The 15,591-nt window shown below is 41.1% G+C and overlaps 1 protein-coding gene and 1 non-coding gene across 20 annotated transcripts in view; both read right to left on the reverse strand.

The window, feature by feature from the left end:
• UBAP2L (ubiquitin associated protein 2 like) overlaps positions 1 to 15,591 on the reverse strand; it is a 47,048-nt gene that overhangs the window by 1,169 nt on the left and 30,288 nt on the right. For 6 of the 19 annotated variants that reach the window (XM_051993954.1, XM_051993948.1, XM_051993943.1 and 3 more), the window contains 11 exons: positions 14,166 to 14,340; positions 13,327 to 13,399; positions 10,166 to 10,361; positions 9,984 to 10,072; positions 9,152 to 9,205; positions 8,542 to 8,623; positions 7,058 to 7,275; positions 6,465 to 6,570; positions 1,894 to 1,961; positions 953 to 1,150; positions 492 to 542 (listed from right to left, as the gene is read on the reverse strand). In XM_051993954.1, coding sequence (XP_051849914.1) covers positions 492 to 542; positions 953 to 1,150; positions 1,894 to 1,961; positions 6,465 to 6,570; positions 7,058 to 7,275; positions 8,542 to 8,623; positions 9,152 to 9,205; positions 9,984 to 10,072; positions 10,166 to 10,361; positions 13,327 to 13,399; positions 14,166 to 14,340 — 1,310 coding nt within the window. Of the gene's footprint in view, positions 1 to 491; positions 543 to 952; positions 1,151 to 1,893; positions 1,962 to 4,567; positions 4,966 to 5,515; positions 5,676 to 6,464; positions 6,571 to 7,057; positions 7,276 to 8,541; positions 8,624 to 9,151; positions 9,206 to 9,983; positions 10,073 to 10,165; positions 10,362 to 13,326; positions 13,400 to 14,165; positions 14,341 to 15,591 lie in introns of those variants that run through there. The other 13 variants (XM_051993957.1, XM_051993951.1, XM_051993946.1 and 10 more) reach the window with 5 other exon arrangements.
• Positions 8,700 to 8,834, reverse strand: LOC127563643 (small nucleolar RNA SNORA58). Its single transcript, XR_007954082.1, has one exon. It is a non-coding gene; the product is annotated as a small nucleolar RNA SNORA58 (small nucleolar RNA).

The following is a 15,591-nucleotide window of genomic DNA, read 5'->3' on the forward strand; positions in this document are numbered from 1 at the left end:
CAATCAAAAAAGTTTAACTTTTTTTGATTCAGTTTAACTGATTTTGATGCCTGTGACTAAAAGCTGCCTTAAAAACAAAGGAGCACTGCTTTCTGCTGTGGAGACAGGGAGAGTAACTAACAGAAGGCTCCACTACACCTCTTCCGCCCACATGCCTCCCCCCAGGGGGTCACTGGACCCTTATATATTTAGCAGGGTATTGCAGGGAGACATGGCTAAGGCCTCCAAGATTCAGATGCTTTCCCAAGAACCCTATCCACTCTAGTAGACAAATGCCTTCTACAGTTGGGAAGAGAGAAAAGGAGAGGAGGAGAAGGGAAGGGGAGGCCGGAGAGCCCAGCAGGGTGTGTGAGTGTGTCTATGTGTGTCTGTGTATCCCGATTTGTGGCCGCGCAATCTTTCTTCTCCTTGATTTCCCCGGGGCTGTGGCAAGTGGGGTTTGGGACTGGCAGAGGGTAGGTATAATTATATCATTCAGAGAGTTTCATTACCTGCTCCTCCTGCTGGCGCTGGCAACAGAGAATCATCTGCAAATATGGTAGCTGAGGCAGAACCAGGATATATGGAAAATAAAGGGACAAACTTTGACAATAGAAATCCATGGTTAGAAGGGAAAGCTATAGTGGCAGGATTGGGGAGGGGTGGGGCATGGTCCAGGGCTATTGGGAAAATATGGGGGACAAAGTGTGCCACATTGGGGAGGGGACTCAAACCCCCTCCAGATACCTATCGGGCTGAGCAAAGAGCTCCCCAACCTGGCCCCCTCTCTGTCAACTCCCTTGCCGGCCGCTTGTGTCGTGTACGCTTGTGTCTGTGTGTGTTGTGTGCCCATGGCCGGCGCTGGGGATAGATGGGGAAAGGGAGGGGAAGAGGGAAGGGGGAGGCAGCTTTAAGGAGTGGTAGGGAAAAGGATCAGTGGGGGAAGAAAGACAAGAGGGGGAGAGTGTGTTACCTGGCCATCCTGCTGCAGGTGATGGTGGAGGATCTGGGAGTGTGGCTGCTGATGGGGGGTCAGGATGTGCATAAATGGGGCTGGCGGATAGGCAGCGGCTGTGGCCGGATTGATGGGCCCTCCACTCCCCAGGGCTGAAGGCAAGTTGAAGGAGGCAGCAGGAGTCCCAGAATGAAAACCTTGTTTCTCAAAGGACTGCTGTTCAGGGATGGGGGAAAGCACAATGGCATGCATCAGCAGGGCCATTCCTGACTACTTCCAATTCTCTATCCTATAAACTTCATCCTTCCTTCTTGATAATTCCTTGAACTAGATTGAAAACTCCGAGAGCAAGATTTCCACTGTCTTTTATTCTTGCATGTATACAATGTGACTACAAATTAAAAGTGCCAGTGACACTAAATGAGTTTAGAGTTGTTATGCCTAAAGGTAGGTACCATTCGTTCTTAGAAGAAATAGTAGTTTGAAAATTCTTGGGTACTAAAGGCCTTGAAAATGAGATATCTCTCCGAAATGCTTCATAAATTATAATAAACTCTTGATCAGCTGCCATCATAATGGAACAGTAAGAAACCAAATCTGTGAATAATCTCAAAAAGCCTTACTAAAATCCTACTTCTCTCCTACCATCACTTTCTCTATTTGTCCACCTCAGGAATGACAGGGACCAAAAATCAAGATGCCTTGTGAGGGCCAAAACAATCTGTTACTGAGCTGGCTACTCATTTTTACATGTCATTTCCTCTCTTTTCATTCTGAAGCAGGGAGGGATAGAAAGGATAAACCTAGAGAAGATATGGAGATATCTTTTTTAAGATCAAAAGCCCTGATCTTAGAATTTGGGTCTCTTGACACATAGACCAAGGCCTACTCTGTTGTCACAACACAACATCTTCACCAGCAGTCTTTCTCTACCTCTGCTGAGTGAGCTAAGGACCTACCTGAGTTTTGGAGTACACAGAACCCGAAATATCTGGCACGCCTGTATTACTGGAGGTGACTGATACACCTGAGAAAGGAAGAAATAGATAGCAGGATTAACATAGCTAACTGTCCTTTTTCCCTGGTCCCTGAGTCAGTGGAGGTGAAAGTGGATTGGTAGGGGGAGGTCAAAGTGAAGGTATCTGAGGCTCTTCCAACTAGATTATTGCATGGGAAGCTTCAGTCCAGTGCTAAACAATGAAAGCCATGATAAAAAGGCTTCTTAGGAATTAATTAGCTTGTTTTGTTCCTGGCTGTAAGTTAACGGCTGATAATCCAGCTTCCAGTGAAGCCTACATCCAAATCAGAGTTAACACAATCTCCAGGACCATCTGTCCCAAATCCCAATGGGAATCCAAAAGCTTTTAAAAGTTAATTTTAAATCATTTTGCCCTTCCACTTTCCCACACCAATTATTTCTACTTCAATAGGCACTAAAACAATATCCAAACACCAAAGGAAATCCTGGGCTCTAGAGCCATATTGTCAAGGTAAATGCCAAAACAGTAGAGGCCAACTTGGATCTAAAGCCAGTCTCCCTTACCTGACCTCCATGCTCACTCAGAAGTCGTGACAATCTCAATTTACACCAATAAAAGTCTGCTAGAGGTATAAATGAGGCTGGCACCCAGATCACTATGTAGGCAATGGCCAGAGAAGTCCACATGGAATAGAGAATCCAAATGCTACTTATAGTTCTGTCATCTCAGTTACTAGTTTTAAGTCAGATATCCTGTCTTACATCTTCCTGACAGGAAGTCCCTCCTACTGCCAGTTCCAAGGGAATCAAGAGAGGGATACAAACCATTTGCTACAGTAAGCAAACCACAGTTGAAGATCCCTCCACCTGTTATCCTTATACATAGTTCACATTCTATCTCTTAACACTGGAGGTACTCATTCCAGACCTAGAATACAAGTCCTCCTTTACATTCAAACCCATCTTGTCAGCTTCCAGTCATCTCAAAATGGAGGCTGTATATATCAACTGAAACCTTTCCAGTAGAGAAGGGGAAATCCTAGGCAGAAAATCCTCCCCCATACAAGACCAGGTGCAAGAAGCTCCTAACTGACAACAAATATTTCCTGATTTTCAGGGTAGCCTCCATTCTATATCTCAAGGCACCACAGATACATTAACAGGGGAAAGGACAAAGAGTACTGTCAGTAGTTAGTTTCCTTTTAATCCCTAGGTGTTTCTCTTGACTAAATTTGTAATGAAAACAAAATTTCTAAGGTCCCAGTCACAAGGACTTAAAACTTTAAAAAAAAGTATGCCCTATGTAGGAAGGCAGCATTGGTGCTAGATTAGAGAAGAGTAATTTTAGAAAACAAACCCGAATTCAACACAGATTTGCCTTTACTACTGGAGACAGCTAGCTGATAGTGCTGGGGGAGCCCTTGGGAAATCAGGGGTCATTGACATTACAGAATGAAGGGCTAGGCTTTCCATTTGTGGGTGGGGAGAAATGTGAGTCCTTTATAACACTTTGTCTTATCGGGGCCACAGTTCCCATGATAAGTATCCTTGTGGGGAGAGGAAGAGACAGAGACAGAGAAAGAAGAAAATCCTCAGTCTCACAGCTATGAAGTAAGGAAATACATTAACAACTAGAAGGCTCTTCAGTCCAATTCAGGGATTAGGTAAAATCCTTTCAAGATTGCAGATGCCCTCCTCCCCAAAGGAACATTTATAATCATATCATTATAGCGTGAGAGGCTGTAACAGAAGAAACAATTAAGAACATCTTCCAGGAAGTATGGTTAAACCTCAAGCACCTATGATTGGGGGAAATTGATCAAATCTCCATAGTATATCATTTAAGGGTACCAACAATCAGAAAAAAGATCAAAGGAGAGGTAAATGGCTAGGTAACTTGCTAACCAAGAACAGAAAATTGGGCAAGAGAGACTATTTAATGAATTTGACATCTGTTCTCCCAAAGAAAGGTCTAGCTCCACATCCAAAATGAATCCATCAAAAAGAAGGCTGATATGTGCAAACTGAATTGGGAAGGGAGCCAAGGAAAAGACACTGACAAAACCTTACCTATAGGCCCTTGGTTTTATCCAAAATCCATGAGGACCACTAAAGAACCATGTGTCCTTGAAAGAAAAAAAGTAGAGTGCCCTACCTCTAAGTAGAGAGGATTCATAAAGGGACCAAAACAAAGGTTAAGTGGATGCTAATGACCAAGTCATATCTGAGTCAACCCCTTGGTCTTCAAGAGGCAGGAATAACAGTTAAGTCAATGAAAATATTTTCCCCAAACTCTGGATCCCCAATGCCAGTTCTTCTATCTTTCTTAACATGGGTACCTCAATACTACCCAAAATGCCTTGCCTTAGAGTAGAGACAAAGAGGGATTAATGGAAAGGTAAACAGAGATTAAGCTTGGGAAATCAGGAGTTCCCTATAAATTTAACTTTCCTCAATAACCAATAGGCTGGGAACTGAGACTGATACCCTCTTCCTGAGAAGGCCACCATGTACCAAAAAGTTAACCAGTGGCTTCTCTGGCTGTGCTGGGGTTTAATTGACAAGATCATCCTTCCACCCTTCCATCCCCCATATCCACAGCACAATATTAGCTCCTGTTGTCCAGAGAGACATGCACGGAAAGAACGCCAGAGTTAGCTAAAGAAATACCACAGTTTATTGAAGACTACAAATATTTGTTACAAGTTGAAACTACATGCCTTCCAGAAATCAAAAGCGACAGCGGGTGTGTGCATTGCGGCTTCGGAGGCGCTGCACCGCTTGTACTCGAAACGGTTAAGACGGGGTCAGACACACTGGGGGAGGGGAGGGGAGAGGGGCAGGTTCAAAAGCCCAGAAGGTATCCACCAACTCATTCCCCCAAGCCACGAAGGCCTTGGCCTCAGCTCAGCAGGCTCTCCTCAGTGGTCTGGTTTCTGAAACAAGACTTCAGTGCAAATTCACACACACACACAAAACATAGCCCCCAGCCATGGGCCAAATTAGCTCTCAGCCGTCCAGAAATGCTTGTAAGGGGGTGGATATTTTCTTCCTAAAAGGAATCAGATACATAAAAATAAATGAATTTAAGAGGTTGATGAGGGAGGGGGAATGACCAGAATCCCCTATGGGGTTGGGGAAATGGGGCTTCTGGAATAAATCACATCAGGTCTCCAAAATCTTGGGTAAGGTAAAGGGGAAGGAGGGAAGGGATAATAATACTGCCCCCACTCATCCTTGTTTTTTTGTAATCAGACATGACCATAAAATCCCACGTATCTTATTTTCTATTTCTGAGCCTGGCCCAGACAGTATCTAAAACTAAAGTTCTAGTGATAGGGATGAGGGTTTATAAACCTTCTCCCCAAATCACACCTCTGAGGTATGTGGAGTAGAGAATCTCTGTTCAGTACAAGGGGACAAATGGGCTTAGAATCTGGGTCAGGAGGGGCACGACGGGGCTTCCCAGAAACAATCAGCCCAAATCCACAATATAATCCAAGTCACACATTACAGCTTCATGCCTCCACCCCACTAGTAGCTCCTGAAGTACCCATGTGTCCCGTCCCTGTTCTTAAAAAAATCTGGGATAGTTTACCCACCTGGTGCCCAAAGAGAAGGGGAGAGCACAAAAGCTGCTGCCTCCAGATTATTCTGGAGCTGAGACTGAGCTGAAGGCTCTAAGGGACTCATAAGGAGGCAAACCCCACTCCCACCAATGCAACATTCTCCTTCCCATACACAACTGAACCTGCAAGGCTGCTGAAAAGAAAGAATAAGACTGAATCTCTCTTGACTCAGAATCTCTGAGGGAGTTAGAAAATCAGTCAGGTGCCAGGCAGAATGTCTTTCACCCCAATATCTACTTCAGGGACCATCACCACCTCTCTAATCTATCTTTTTCCTGAGTAATTAAAGAGCTGTCTCCCCAGCATAGAGATGCATAACCAGGCTTGTGCAAAGAAAACGGCCATACAATTGAAAGAATCACTGAAGATACAATTCTCCTATCTCACTTACCCTTGAGGTTCTCACTGTATTACTTACTACCTCACCCTCCACCCCTACACTTTCCTCAGTATTCTCTTATCTAAGGAATGGAAACCACAGGAAAAACCTAAGCATATAAAGAGACTAGTGCTAGCCCAGCCAGTCTCCTAAGGACATACTAAATCTTATGTACGATGAATTTAGCCCCTTCAACTTTGCTGATGTTACACAAATTGCCACTTATCTCCACTGACATCATCTCAACCAAGTCTCAGCTCCTTTTGCCCAGCAGCCCTGTTCTACCCCAACACCCCACACTACTGCCAGGCATGCTATCTGGCAGTCAATACATGCCCTGAGCACTGCCCAGCTGCAGACAAGTGGGCATTAGAACACAATACTAAGTTTTCTTGCTAGTGCTGAACAGAGGCTGAAGGCAGCTAAAAGCTGCCAAAGTCTACCATTTCTCCCTCATAGGTTTCTTCACCCCCAACCATTACCCCTCCAAGACTACTCCCACAACCAATTCCCCCTAAACACCAAGATATCTAATTGGCTTACCAGTGTTATATCCATGAGATCCATACCCACTTGGCTGTTGGAAAGGGGTGGCCGATGCGTTCACACTGACATTCACACCATGCTGCTTGGAAGAGGTAGGAGCGACCTGGAAGGGAAAGGGAGGGGGGCCTCAATGACCTTGTGAAGATATCCTTACACTATGACTCTGTCCCATGGGACTAACTCAGAATTGTATATTGGTCAGTTCAATGGGGGAACTGAACTCAGTTAAGCAATGTGGGATGCTCACTTTACTACCTGAATGAAAGTTTTAAAAACCTACCAATGCTATCAGTGATGAATGGTCAAGTGAAGGTAAAAGGGGAGAGGGAACATCAGGCTAGCAACATGTCTACAGAAAATAATGTCTACATGAGAATACATTTCTGATTTACTCTACTTAGAGATAAACAATCATTCTCTCTTCCTTTGCTAGGGATTTCTCCCCCCCCCCCCCCCCCCCCCCAAGCTCTGGGGTCAGGAATGCCTTCCTACCTGCTAAGAATCTAGCCAATGTACTGGAGAGTCAGGGTGAGTGATTATGGATCTGGAAACCTGCCCTCTATAGAGAATGACCAAGGAGAGGTACTCACAGGGAATACAGCAGGCCCATACTGGAAGGTGCTGGGGAGGCCCGGGACCCCTGTGTAGTATGGCAGGCTGGTGTAACTGTAGCCAGGAGGCAGCGCCGGGTTCAGGAATGTCTGCTGTGTGGTGTGGTGAGTCTGCGTCTGATTCTGCTGGGGCTGTGCCAGGGTCGTGGCTGGGGCTGGGGATGAGGCATCTCCACGGCCGAACTTTGAGAGGTCACCTGTGCCAAGAGATTCTTAATGTCCACGGGGCCCTTTCATCTCTTGGGCAGTGGAATCACATGTTTCCAGGGGATGCCTTTTCAAAACTGTAAAATCTCAGTAATAGATGAAGTAACTTTTGTGCGGTGTTATATTTTTAATTAGTGGGCGAGCTGGGAGGAAAAAACAGGCTTTCTGACTTTTTTTCAACTACACATGCTGGGCCTACTGAAGACTCTATAAAGTTTTCACTGCAGATCTCTGGGTACCAGTGACTTAGACAGGTATTCTCTCCATCTGGAATTTTTATCTGCTATACTTTGTTCTTTTCCCAGAGATTAAATTCTATCTCTCTCCAACACTCCCAAATATCCTGAGGAGACAACAGGCATTCGTAAAACCACAATCACGTTCAGAAAAATTTCCTAAACTCTTACTATTGTGGAAGACACTGCAGAGGAGTTGATGGTAACTTTGCAATAGCTAGTATACTGGGCAAGAGTAAGGGACCTCCCAAGGTACCTTCCTCAAAATTCTGCACAGCTCTCTTCTGCTACACTGCCAATTCAAGTCTTCTTTCACCATTCTGAAAATGTGGTTATCTCAGCACTTGTTCTCTAGGTATTTGCCTACAATGAATTATCGATTACCTGTGTCTCAGAGAAGCTAATTTCCCTTTCCTCTTTAGTGCACAACACACTTTTGTTTAAAACATACTTTTATTTAAGATAAGAGGTCAATGAAGGGGATGAAGGATAGAATCATAAAAGCTACATTCACACAGCCCTTCATGACTACAAAGCACATTACATGTATTCTCTATGGAGACTTAGCCCTGTCACCAGTAGGGAAAGACTCTTCTACATAAAGACAATAATAAAGCTCAGAGATTAAGCAACTTTTCTGTATCACTCAGCTAATGATCACACTCAGACTTCTAAGCTTGAATGCCAAGATAACAGACCAGAAAAAAGAGGCCAGGGAAAATGGATTTTTAACAGGTAACAAGACTGCCACCAAAACGAGGACAAGAAGGAAAAATGAACTCAAGAAATTTAAGAATAGAAAGTGAGGTTCAAAGTATTTTCTCAGAAAAGCTGGTAAACATTAGAGTCACAGATATAACAGAAAAAGCTGGGAAGAAGCCTCAACAACAAAGCCTGTTCCACTAGGAGCCAAAAGTTAACATCTAATATTTTTTCCAAACCCTTCTTGCTGCTGACAAAACAGCCCAAAGAAGAGTTCCATAAGCTCCAACATCACGTTCAGCCCCAACCCAGTCCTACCAGAGTAAGGGTTGCTGGCCAGGCTACCATCCCTCCCGGTCAACGGAGTAGTAGGTGTAGGGAATGGGATGCTGTAGTAATCCTAGAAAACAGAACAAGGAGGTTGAAAATCCATACCTTAGTCCCCATTGTAGTGATCCTCAATAGGTTAGAAACAAAAATGTTAAGAGTAATGCGTATAGCCAGCCACCAATAGTGCTGGCCATAGATCACATAAGCTCTGTTTTCTCTGGCACACACTGTCCCCCCTGCTTGACTATTGGCAGAGTCAGGCAAGGTCTACGGGAGTGCCCATTTAAGTTGCCTAAGTACCTACAAGTGTTTTTTGTCCTGATTTATCTCCCATCCCTGCTGAAATCCTCTCTTCAAAAGTCACGGTCAAGATTATTCTCTTGAACAAACAGATACTGTTCTCTGGGTTTGCCAGGGGAAAAGTAAGGTACCCTAAGGTCCATAAGAAAGTGCTTAAGTGAGCACTGAGGATTGTCAGGTAGAGGTTCCAACTTGACACATAATTTTGATTTTTATTACATTAAGAAATTACCTCTTCCCCCAATTCTCAGCCTCTCTAAACAGCTTCTTTTGTCATGATTCTATCCCACATACTCACCAAGGGGAATCTTGTCTGAAGCATCTGCAAGTCGTCATAACCATACACTTGTGGCTGAAAGATACAGAAATATCTGTGATGAGGGAAGGTTGGTCACTAAATCCTTCCTATACCATACTCAAATATGGTAAGAATAGACCAAGGAAAACAAGTCAAGAGAACCCAACAGCCAGCTTCTAAAGAGAAAGTCCCTTCTACCCTCTATACAAAAGTACCTTTAGAAGACCAGAAAAGAACACATTGGGTTTCTTCCATTTTTAAAGGGGAAAAAAACAAAAGGCCCAAGGTAATTTGTGCAAAAAATCCACTCATCAATTTTTATCCATCTTTTTCAAAATCTGGCTTAAGATCTCTCTCCTGAAAGCTTTCTCTGAGTTGGTACTAAGTTTTTGTTTTGGGTTTGTTTGTTTTTTTCCCCACTGGAGGAAGCTTTAACATCCTTAAAGTCAGGAAAATGCATCTGTAAAGCCTTCCATTAAGTTTAGAGTCAACAACCATAGCAAAGAATCCTGAAAAACTGAATCCCAAGTTTACCCTGAAGTGTTCTAAAGACATGAGAGGAAAATAACTTTCTCCAGAGAAATTGAAAAAGATACCAAATTTATATTCAAACTACTAAAGACCCACTCCAAGTATGGATGATGGGATAGTTTGACTAGACCCCATTTTTCTTCCTTGTTTTATGCTGTAAAATCCCAAAAATTAAACTCCCTAGTTTATATGTGGTTCCAACTAACTCATATTCACTCTGTGCAGAGTCAAAAAGCAAAAGGAAAGAGACAAGGAGAAGGACCATCTTACTTTTCAGAGATATCCCTCAAATCCCACTTACCGGGTAGGCATGTAACAGCCCTGGAGCCATGATATATGGATTAGGCAACAACGGTGGGACCCCAGGAGGAAGGTTGGGGGGAGCTTTTCCTGAAAGAGAGAGGACACTTCTAATATGATAAATAACCATTCCTTTTCCTCTTTACCCTGAAGACTTACCACCCACTTCCCAAGTAGGGTTACCTGAAGTTGTGGCAACTGAACTTCTGGTTGAGGCGGTGACGGTGGAGTTACTGCCCAGGCTGAGGCCTAGACTGCTGCCACTATTTAGGCTGGATGAGACGCTGACCACAGGGGGAGGCGCCGAGACTGTGCTGGATGCAGTAGAGAAAGTGCTGGAGGAAGAATGGAGACTCGCCTCACTTTCAACGCTTGTGTGCTACAAACAAGAGACAGGGAAGAAGGGAACAGAAGTTTTCACATTAGGTAAAAAGTCCAAGATCTTGCTACTAACCAAGCAATGAACTCTGGTCAGAAGAGCTGGGAGATTACAAGAGTGTTCTATGCCAATATAGGAAGGGGAACAAAACCTCTAGCTAGCAGGTTTTTCAAACCATTCTAGCTGAGACCCATTCCTCCAAAAAACAGAAGAGGAAACTGACACAATCAATATGGAAACATCATACAAGGTACTGAAAAGCTATGCTAAATTAAGTAACATTAAGACCTTAAGATATCATTCCTGATGGACAATATTACAGTCACAGCATTATGGCTTCCCTTTTTGTTCCTTTCTCCTCTAACAAGAGACAATGGGAATGGGAAAGAAAGGATCTAATAATAACTCATGTAAACAAATTCTTTTAAGCTTCTAAATATCATGATAATTTGAAGATAAAGTGATGAGAGGTAAAAAAAAAAAAAAACTTAACCTCAGGCCACACACAATAAGACATCAACAGGAATTTTAATTCAGATCTTCTGATCACCAAATTATTCTTGCTTTCATTATACCACAATCTAAGCCAGGGATTTGAAAAACTGCCTTTGCCCAAATAATTAACTCCACCAGACAAAGACCAGAAGATGAGAATGTGGCATCCATAAAACATTGTTCATATCCAAGAGAGTCCTGGAATACAAAGTGCTAGGTTATCCCATCACATGAAAAATAGTTGTCTTCAGGTTAGAAACGAAATGCCCATTCAGATACAAGAATAACTGGGAATTCCATTAAAAATTACCATGATTTAATGGAAAAAGCACAGATCTGATCAGAAAATCTGAGTTCAAACTGAAATATATGAAGGGCTGTCATGTGGAGGGGGATTAGATTTGTTTGTTTTGGCCTCAGATGGCAAAACCAGGCAGAAATTACAAAATACATCACCAAATTTAGAATTAATTTCAGGAAAAACTTACTAACAATCAGAGCTACCTGTTAAGTAGAAAAAGCTACCTTGAGACATGCTAGGTTTCCCTCTCTACTGTCTTCAAGCTGAAGCCAAACAACCCTCAGTTAGTTGCGTTCTGTTAGGGATTCGTCTCTCTCCTCTGTCTAAGACAAGATGCCTGCTGAGGTTCCTTCCAATTTTTAAATTAATTTTTTCTGAAATCCTAATTCTTTAACTAGCATGACCTTGGGCCAAATTCCTTAACCACTTTGGGGCTAAGTTTCCTTATTTATAAAATGAGGAGGTTGGATTAGAGAAAGTCATTAATCCTTTAGAACTCTAAATACTATGGACCTTTGACCTTAAGGTACAGAAAAGAAAACTATCTTTATAATCACAAAAATAGCAAAAGGATCTTAAAGCCCAGTATCTTAAATTTAGTCAGTGAATCAATGTTTATTAAGCACTTAGTATATGCCAGGGACTATTCCAAGCACTGAGAATGCAAAAAAAGAGAAAAAAACAGTTCCTGTTCTTAAGAAGCTAATAATTACTTAGGCTTGCCAAACATAACAACGGTTGGGAGTTTTAGATTCCCAATAAATTCAAATTCCTAGCAAATTTAGCCCAACTGAAGGGTTAAACAGTAGCAAGCACTAGGCATAGGCATCAGAAGGTCAGCTTTGCTACCAAGCAACTTAATTAACCACTTCAGACCTCAATCCTACTAGTTAAGTTCCAGAATAGATTGAAAAAGGATATTTGAAAGGCATTCCTGAAATATCTACTCAAATCTTTCTCTCTAGGGAACCTAAGGATCCTAAAATTTCTGTTTAGCAGTCCAAAAATGAAGTTGTATTAAAATCACTGCCCTTCCTATTTTTTATTAGTATTTCTGAGCAGGCTACCTTCAGTGAAATGCTATAAAAAACTGATAAGATTCAGTTAGCAGACATTCCAAATCTGGCCTCCATTTTAATTGTTCAGATATAGATGTAATTAATATAATGCCAGGCCAAGAGAAAAGGAAGGCATTATATAATGGTAGTAACCACTTGAGACTATAATGAATCATAAGGTCATATAATCTCTGGGGTATCTACCTGTGACACTATGACCTTATGACTTAACTTCTCAAGACTATAAACAACTAACTTCAAGAAAAGGTATCCATCTGCACTTGTAGAGAGAATTCCCTGTACCAATAAAATCGTAAGTTCAGTCCAAAAAAAGGGATAACAATGCTTTTAGAAATTTTGGGAGCCACCCAAAGTTATTAGAACAACTATATTATATAGCTCAGTGGCACAGGATAGAGAGCTGGGCCTAAAGTCAGGAAGACTCATCTCCCAGACTGCAAATCTGGCCTCAGACACTTAGTAGTTGCTAGACCTTGGACAATTCACTTAACCTTGTTCACCTTATTTTCCTCATCTATAAAATGAGTTGGAAATGACACCTCTGTCAAGAAAACCCCAAATGGGTCCACACAAAGAGTCCACACCACTGAAACAATTCAACAATCACAACACTAACTTATAAATGTCCATGGTTGAGGTTCAAATCATTGGTACACCACTCAAATTATTATCAGGTTCTATTCTCTCACCCCCTCACTTCACTTTCCATCATTCTATCACTTCTATTCTCTTGTAGTCTCCTAAACCCTTAAGAAAATTTGTAAATTTGTTATCCTGAAGAAACCTTCAATATAGAAATATGGAAATCTGATGTGGGACTAATTGGCCTATTTAGTTTCACATGCATTTATTTAATGCTTATTATAGATAAAATACCTGTTTTTATACACATATTTATGTATTAGCCCTCCACCCCCCCCCCAATTAATTTCGTATCTTAATGTTTTGGTTTTTGACCATTTTTATTTCATAGGAGTTGACTAAGGTCACAAAATAAGCATGTATATGTGGGGAATGAAGAGTTTTCTCCTAATAGATGATAAATATAAGGAAGCCTTGTCCTCCATCTATAGCATCAACTTGCACTCACCAAAAGAGTTGATGTTGAAGTGCGCCCAGAAGATGATGACGACGAAAGTGTATTCTGTTGGGTAGATAATGTGCTAGAAAGATACAGGGAAAGAGAAAATATTTTTAGCCAAAGGACTTCAACCATCTATTTCTTCTTGGGATTCAAAATCAGACAAGGTATCATGAAAAGGGGGGGAAGGGGAAGAGGGAAGGAAAGAAGAAAACGAGAGGGCTACCAATTATTCCATTTGAAGAGATCAGTAAAACAATTAGTTGCTGAAAAATGAAAGAAACACTTTTTTATCTCCAATGTTCTTAAGTCATCTGATTACATCAAAGCCATCAGGACTACAGAAACCTATAGAAATAATAATGGCAACAATCACTGATTTACATAATTTTAGGATTTTCAGAATGTTACAAAACAGACTAATGTTCGGAATAGCTTTCGGGAGGACCTCAGTGGAGGAGTGCAGAAGGCAGGAGAACCACCATGAAACTGCTAAAAGATAGAATGCCTCATTTCCAGTCCCTCTTAGCCCTTATATACCTTAATACAATTACATCATTTCAGCATATTGAATATGTGTGAACTAGAGAACAATCATCTCATCAATTCCACTGAGTTAACACCTTATTTTAAGTATGTATACTTCTCCAGAACTCTGGCCTTCTATAGACTATTTTCATTTGAGCTTAACAAGATCCTTGGAGTAGATGTTTAAGGTAGTATCTGAAACTCTTCCTGTCTTCAAATCAAATACTCCACATGCCAGCCATTTAAATACACCTGTTGAATGTCAAACAAGGATCCCAGAGGACGGACTACAGTAATTAGCAGCATCCCCATTCACTCACCTGCTGTGTTGAGTGGTGGTAGTATTTGGAAGCTCCTCACTGTGGCTCAAGCCACCCAATGCGGATGAGTGCTGATTGGCTGTGGTCAGCAAGGAAGCTGCAGATACTGTGTCATTGAGAGGGGGGATGCTGGGAGCAGAGGGTGAGTCCGATTTCACCGCAGGGCCAGTAGCACCTAAGAAGAAAGGAGGAGTAAAGAAAAGAAAATTGCAATTTTAGAAGCCCTGAAGGGAAAAGCAGGAAAGAGTAAAGACGTAGCCAATATTCAAAACTGCCTCAATTATAAGCAAATAAGATTAGTAATAACAGTTCACTTTGATTTCAATAGAATCTATTTTTCTTTAAAAACTCCAATTATTAAGAGGCATCTAGATGGAGCAGTGGATAGAGCACCAGCCCTGAAGTCAGGAGGACCTGAGTTCAAATCTGTCCTCAGACACTTAATACTTCTTAGCTGTGTAACCATGGATAAATCACTTAACCCCAACTGCCTCAGGAAAAAAAAAAAAAGCTACTCCAAATATCTGGAAAGTTATTATTTTCGTATCATCTTTATAAGGGGAAGGTATCATTATCTCCACTGCAAAAAAACTAAGGCAAAGAAATATTTAGTTCTTGCCAAGATCAGTAAGTCAGAACATAAGAAAGACAAACTCCTGACCACTGACTTGGAATTTTTTCAATAGACTGCAATGTTATTATGTACTAAAATGATTTGCAGATATTTTACAATGAAAAAAAATTTGCATTTTAAATAAGATTTATGAAGAACCCTTCCAGTCAACATTTAAAAATATTTGTAAATAAAAAAATTATAAAAATCTACTAGTATTACACCAAATGAAGTCATTTTTAAAAAAAATTTGTATCATTAATACACTATGTGTCAGAATCACCAGAAGGCAAATTGAATAAAACATTTATCGTATGTGTATTTCTTTCATTTCTGAAGTGGATGTTTACTTTTACTGTCCATCTTGGACATTTTCACATTCTCTTCCCTTCAAATTCTTTGATTTTATTCACATTTTTGCATAAAGCATAGTTTTTTTAAAAAAAAAAACATTAATGGAAACAAATTCTGATCCTTTTAAATTCCTTTGTTAAAACTGATAATCAATTGATTATGTATTACATGGTAGCACTGGTTATGCTTAAAGACTAATTCTATACGAACAAGAAATTTTAGTCTTTTATACCATTCTTCATCAGTATCTAATGGTTTTCTGTAATGATGGGACATATACATATTATATGCATATACATATATGGACAGCAAAACAGATGGGCTGTCTGATCTGCTATGTCTGCTGATAAAAACTCTTTTTCATGGATAGCTTTCTAATAGTTTTGTGAAGTCTAGTTTGAGATATGTTCATCATATAGATACTAGAATAGAGGTTACAAAATAAAACAAAATACCTTT

This window comes from Antechinus flavipes, chromosome 4, assembly GCF_016432865.1.
Source record: "Antechinus flavipes isolate AdamAnt ecotype Samford, QLD, Australia chromosome 4, AdamAnt_v2, whole genome shotgun sequence".
NCBI classification, from domain to species: domain Eukaryota; kingdom Metazoa; phylum Chordata; class Mammalia; order Dasyuromorphia; family Dasyuridae; genus Antechinus; species Antechinus flavipes.